General features: G+C 37.5%; 1 protein-coding gene across 1 annotated transcript; it reads left to right on the top strand.

Moving 5' to 3' along the window:
* The first annotated feature begins 434 nt into the window (after nucleotides 1-434).
* On the top strand, nucleotides 435-5,301 carry LOC136200519 (probable beta-1,4-xylosyltransferase IRX14H). The gene is made up of 8 exons (XM_065990890.1): nucleotides 435-793; nucleotides 2,313-2,768; nucleotides 2,976-3,199; nucleotides 3,657-3,706; nucleotides 3,793-4,101; nucleotides 4,363-4,642; nucleotides 4,731-4,880; nucleotides 4,992-5,301. Exons 1-3 carry the CDS (start codon nucleotides 435-437, stop codon nucleotides 3,187-3,189), a joined length of 1,029 nt encoding a protein of 342 aa, XP_065846962.1. The 3' UTR covers nucleotides 3,190-3,199; nucleotides 3,657-3,706; nucleotides 3,793-4,101; nucleotides 4,363-4,642; nucleotides 4,731-4,880; nucleotides 4,992-5,301.
* The last annotated feature ends 575 nt before the right edge of the window (nucleotides 5,302-5,876 follow it).

Below are 5,876 nucleotides of genomic sequence, written 5' to 3'. Positions count from 1 at the left end.
GTTGATAAGTTCATAAGCCTTGCTTGCCGATTTCCTAAACAAATCCCCACCTGCGGCGGAATCCACGATTGCATGATTATAGGAGTTAAACCATGATAGAATGTACTTACAAGATCGTGCTTGGGGATGTCATGATGTGGGAAATTTCGGAGCAACTTTCGAAACCTAGCCCAAGCTGAGTGAAGGGCCTCGTATTCAATTTGCCTAAAGGAAGTGATATCATTTCTCAACTTAACCGTCTTGGATGGCGGGAAGTAGTAGGAAAGGAACTCCTTCTCAAGCTTCTCCCATGATGTAATTGATCCCGCCTCCAACGAGTGCAACCATTCCAGCGCTTGACCTGTCAAAGAGAAAGGAAAAAGCTTTAGACGTACGGCTTCAACCGGAACACCATTTTACCGAGAAGTATCGACACACATTAGAAATTTATCGAGATGTTCATTGGGGTTCTCATGAAGTTCTCCTCCAAATTGACCGAGTTGTTAGATCAATTAGATTATGCTCATCTTAATCTCATAGGTGTTGGCCGGAATGGTGGGAGCAACGATTCCATTGCGATTTTGGGGCCTATGCGGAGCAAGGATCTCCATTATTGTTCTTGTGTCATTACCTCCTCCAGTTCGGACGTTGTTCACGGGTTGGACGGGTGGTCTTTGGTTTGCCTCGGGTTGGTTGGCTTTGTTGTTGAAATTGGCCATCTTTTCTCTTCGGATCCTACAAAGAGTACGTTCAATTTCAAGATCAATAGGAACGAGAGTACCACTTCGAGATTGGGTGTGCATAAACTAAAGAAGTAAATAAAGAAAATATGAACAAGAAAGAATATTGTTAGTAAAATTGTATATAAACAATTTATACAAAAAGAATGCTTAGACTAACAATAAAACGTTTTGGTCTAATATTGCAAGAAAATATAAATCCCCGGCAACGGCGCCAAAAACTTGATAGTTAGAATCTAGTAGTGCGGTAAAATATTATGATAAGTGTTATGGTTATAGATATGATCTTTCTATGTGCTTTCAAACTCTACTAGACGCTACTACGTAGGGGCAAGTGTACCTCGTCGTATCAAGTAATAATCCGGTTAAGACCGGGTATCGAATCCACAGGATTTATATCTACAAGTATTAAAGTACTCGGTTCTACACGTTATCTAAGCGGTGAATACTTTAGCTTGGGTTGGGTGACAACTACAAACTACTCCTAAACTACGGTGAAACAGACTCATGTAATTCAAACTCTTAATGAAGTGCTATGGGAGATGATAAGTTATAACATATGATAAATAACTCAAAATGTATTACGATTAATATTTTACTCTTGCAAAGACGATTATTTATAGACCGAACAACTCTGTGAGGTTCTAGGGTCGTGATTTCCTCTTAAGGCGACTCTAATTCTTAGGATCAGAAACTAGGGCCCGTAAGTTCCGTGGCTTCTCAATTCCTACGGTTTCCGGCTTGTCAACTCCGGTAAGGCAACACCTATGTGAATCCTAATAGATTTCAGAGCTTGTAAGCGACCTACACAATAATCAATCATAAGTATCAAAGTAAGCAATAAATACCAACACATATAGAGGAAATGAAATCGTAAATCATATATTATAAATGTGGAATGTATAAAAGTGGAATACAACCAAGCATAGTACATAGGAAGAGTACAAGCAGAAAGGAAGAAGCACTAGTACATAAATGGCTTTTAACTACGTCTTATTAGCCACGGTTTTATTATTAATCGTAGTTAAAGGTTATTGGAATCGGTTGTTTGAAACAACCGACACTAATGATGTCTTATTGACCACGGTCAATATACAAAACCGACTTTAATAACCTTCATTTTTATTTCTGTGTTTAATTAAGAATTATTAGCGTCGGTTTTGTAATTGACCGTGGCTAATAAAGCATAATTGGAGTCGGTTGTAAACAACCGACTCCAATGAGTCATTATTAGGTTCGACCGTTTACATAGCCGATCCTAATATCCTTTTTCCTTTTTACCAAATTCGCAGATCTAAGAAAACTCATTCGCGTGTTTTGAATTCTTTTCCTAATTCCTAGACCTAAGAAGATCTTCATCTCAAAATCTTCCTACCAAGGTCTCACCATTCCAAGACTTTTACTCTTCTAAAAACTCAGCGAGGGTCACAAAATTGTGTCAATAGTCCAACTGGTTATTTTAGAAGAAAGCATAATCCCGGGATTCAAGAAGACGATACTAAATTTTCACAGGTTCAAAACATAATTTTTTCTGGTTTCTTGTTGAAAGTAAGATACATAATCTAATTATGCAATTAGTTCTTAATTTCGAAGTGTTCCTTCAAATCTTGTTGATAACAGTCCACTCTTTGTAATTGAGAGAAGAGTTAGCTCTAGAGTTGTTGTCGACCGTCATAGAATCAGGATCCGGCCGTGGCCTCATCCTAACACCAACGAGGTTATGAGAGCGCATCAGATAATCGGGAGGGTGCAGAGAGAACAAAAGCTTCAGTTTGGAGTGAAGACTCCTAAGACTATTATCGCAATCACACCGACTTATGTGCGAACTTTCCAAATGCTGCATTTGACCGGTGTTATGCACTCACTCTTGCTTGTCCTTTACGACCTTATTTGGATTGTGGTGGAAGCCGGTGGCATCACTAACGAAACTATGTCCATCATCACGAAATCGGCACTCAAGACTATCCATATTGGATTTAAAGAGAGAATGTCGAATTCCTGGGAGGGAGGCCATAAATTGGAGGCCAAAATGCGGCTTGCTGCTTTGAGGTACCACTTTTTTTCTTTTTTGCTTGATTAGTTCGATGCTTAGATGTGGCCTTTTGCTTCTCCGTCTAGTATTTTGAATGTTAAAGTGAAGTAAATTTTAAGTCGGCCAATTTTAAATTGAATTACGGAGAAGTAGGGAATTAGACTGTTTTACTTGTTATTAGAGTGTGAACTGATGCGGTTAGATTTGTTTCTGTGGTGGAGCAGAGTTGTGAGAGAGAAGAAGCTGGATGGGGTAGTGTTGTTTGCAGATGAGAATATAGAAATTCCTCTGTCTCTTTTGAAGGATCCTTCAATGGTGGAGCCTTTAGAAAGCTGTGAGCGGCAAGTTATGCTTTGGTGGCTCCGTGTTGAAGCCCGAAGTGATAGCAAATTTCCTCCTGGATATGTTTTTCATCCTTCACCTTTACTACTATTCTAGTGTTCTTATGGTACAATTTTGATCTATGAAAATCATTTGATTTTATTTACTTTGCCATTGCATATTTGATTGTCGATTACATTTTATTTATAGGAATTGATGGATTTTTGGGTTCTAGAAAGTTGCACAGGAATACCTTTGAGTGAACCTAACATCATGGTGGTATTTTGGGTTTATAACAATATTGTTTGGTAATGTGCACATTACTTTGTCATAATTGAGAGATGGTGGAGAGAGGGTGAATGAGCTGTTGATGGACACAAATGATCTTCAATGTTCTCCACAGCTAAAACAGTGCAGGGATCACTAAACCTCTGATATTGGGTGGGATTGGGAAAATAGTCAATTAGGTAATTAATTAGGAGGTCTGACTTTGGAAATGTAGTGGAATAAATTATGTTTAAATCGGTGAGCTTCTGGCTGCTCCAAATGAAAACTCTGATGAGCTTCTAATGTTTGATAATCAGGAGGATGAATACGAAGTCTTCAATCTGTGAATCATTCATAAGAAAAACAGGTACATTTTCACTGATTCGTTGGACAATTGATACATGTGAATTGATGTAAAACCATTTTACTGATCTTATGCTGATTTATCTGCAGGACCGAGGAAAATAAAGATCTACCTGAAAATGCTCCTGAAGGCCAATTCCAAATATGACAAAATAGAAGTACGGTGTCGGTGATGAACTGACAAATATGATAAATATGACAACATTTTTCTCTTTTTTTCTTCCTTTATACTCTATTATTGTGTATGCACAAAGAATTGTATACTAGTTGCCGCCTTTTGGAATTTGCAGGAGCATGTCTTCAGTGTTTGTGAACTCCTTTGGGCAAACTTATACGACTTTCAGAAATTTAATTAAGAAATCCGGTGGTGAACCATATTTCACACTCATTAGGCTACAAGTTAGTATGACTCAACTAATTACACATCTTCTTTTACTCGAGTTGGCTCATCTTGAGGTGACTTTGAACGTATAGCCTTTTATGTTCTAAGAATTGCTATTGTCGCCTTCGATGTATATGAATTTTTTCTAGTAAAACAAATCATTTAACTATTGTAGTTGCATTTTCTTATTAAGAAAACCATTCAGGAAACATGTAAGTACTTCTATTGTAAAACTAACAGCACACACGTGTAACTGTCAATGATTACTGTTCTTGCAGGTCATAGCACGCCAGTGTTTGGAAGCTCTAGATTACTTGCTTCACTTGGGAATTATTCATTGTGATCTGAAGCCTGAAAATTTTCTGATGAAGAGTTACGGAAGATGTGAAATAAAAGTAATTGATCTCAGAAGAAATTGCTTTCTATCGGACAACTTGTGCCTATATGTACAATCTCGTTGCTATAGAGCCTCGGAAGTCATTCTTGGTCTTCCTTATGATCAAAAGATTGACTTGTGGTCTCTCGGCTGCATCTTGGCCCGAGCTAATCTCTAGCGAAGTAAGTCAAAAGTTGTATGCATCTATGATCTTATGGGTTGCTTCAGCATCACTAAAGTTCTAACTTTGAGTATCCATGTCTTTATCAGGTGCTATTTTGAAATGATACAGTTGTAATGATGCTTGCACGTGTGGTCAGGATGTTCAGGATGTTCGGTCCTCTCGATCATGAGATGTTGTGAGGTCAGGAAACTCATAAGTACTTCACAAAAGAATATGATCTCTATCATGTAAATGAGGTCAGTTCCCCATATTTTCCTCCACTCTAAGAAACACGGAACTCTGAAACATGCATCGTTTTTTCCCTACCGCTGATAATAGAATCCTAACCTGACTAATTCTTCTACCAGGAAATGAACCAACTAGAATGATTAATCCCAGAGGAGTCTTCATTAGAGCATCATTTGGGAACTTCTGATGTCGAATTTATCGACTTCGTGACGAGTTTGCCCGAGGTTAATCCTTCGAGGCACATCCGACTGCAAAGGAGGCACTCCAGCACCCTTGGCTAGTGTATTCATACGAGTTTGTAATATCCATTTCAAATTTTGATGTCCTTTGTTTTTAGCTTAATTTGAATTTGATTACAATAGGTTTGTTTTACTTTCGAGTATATTGGATTTGCAATTTAATTATTTTCTCGAATCATTAGCACTTGGATCATAGCTATATTTGTGTACATTTTTATTGTTTTGCATTTAATTTTAGTAATACAACATGATCAATTTTTTATTATCGTAAACGATTGAGGGTAACAAATCTCGTTACCGTTAATTACAGTAATACAGTAGAAAAAAATAGAGCAGGTTCAATTTGAACAGGATCAATTTTTATTATAGTAAACGATTGAGGGTAACAAATCTCATTTACCGTTAATTATAGTAATATAGTAGGAAAAAAATAGAGTAGGTTCAATTTGAACCTGCTGATATAAAATTGCTAAAAACAATAACATTAGGGTCGGTTGTTCGAAATAACTGACTCTAATATAATTGACATCAGCCATGGTTGTTAGAACAATTGACTCTAATTATTATTGGAGTTGGTTGTTACAACAACCGACTCTAATGATCAGAGCATTAGAGTCAGTTGCTACAATCAACCGTGGCTAAAGACCTCTTTAGCCACGATTTTTCATAACAACCGTGGCCAAAACATAGGATACTAGAGTCGGTTATTCGTAAAAGCCGACTCTAATGCCTCTTTGGCTACGGTCGAACAACCATGGCTAAAGA

Source organism: Euphorbia lathyris, chromosome 7 (genome assembly GCF_963576675.1).
Source record: "Euphorbia lathyris chromosome 7, ddEupLath1.1, whole genome shotgun sequence".
NCBI classification, from domain to species: domain Eukaryota; kingdom Viridiplantae; phylum Streptophyta; class Magnoliopsida; order Malpighiales; family Euphorbiaceae; genus Euphorbia; species Euphorbia lathyris.
Note: the sequence above shows the minus strand (reverse complement) of the source record. Positions and strands in the feature narration are given on the sequence as shown.

Bases quoted from the DNA above. Each gene is read 5' to 3' on its own strand.
- LOC136200519 (XM_065990890.1), top strand. From the start codon at position 435: ATGTTCATTGGGGTTCTCATGAAGTTCTCCTCCAAATTGACCGAGTTG. The intron at 794-2,312 runs GTAAATAAAGAA...TTAATTTCGAAG, and splicing joins GGTGTGCATAAACTAAAGAA to TGTTCCTTCAAATCTTGTTG. The intron at 2,769-2,975 runs GTACCACTTTTT...GTGGTGGAGCAG, and splicing joins ATGCGGCTTGCTGCTTTGAG to AGTTGTGAGAGAGAAGAAGC.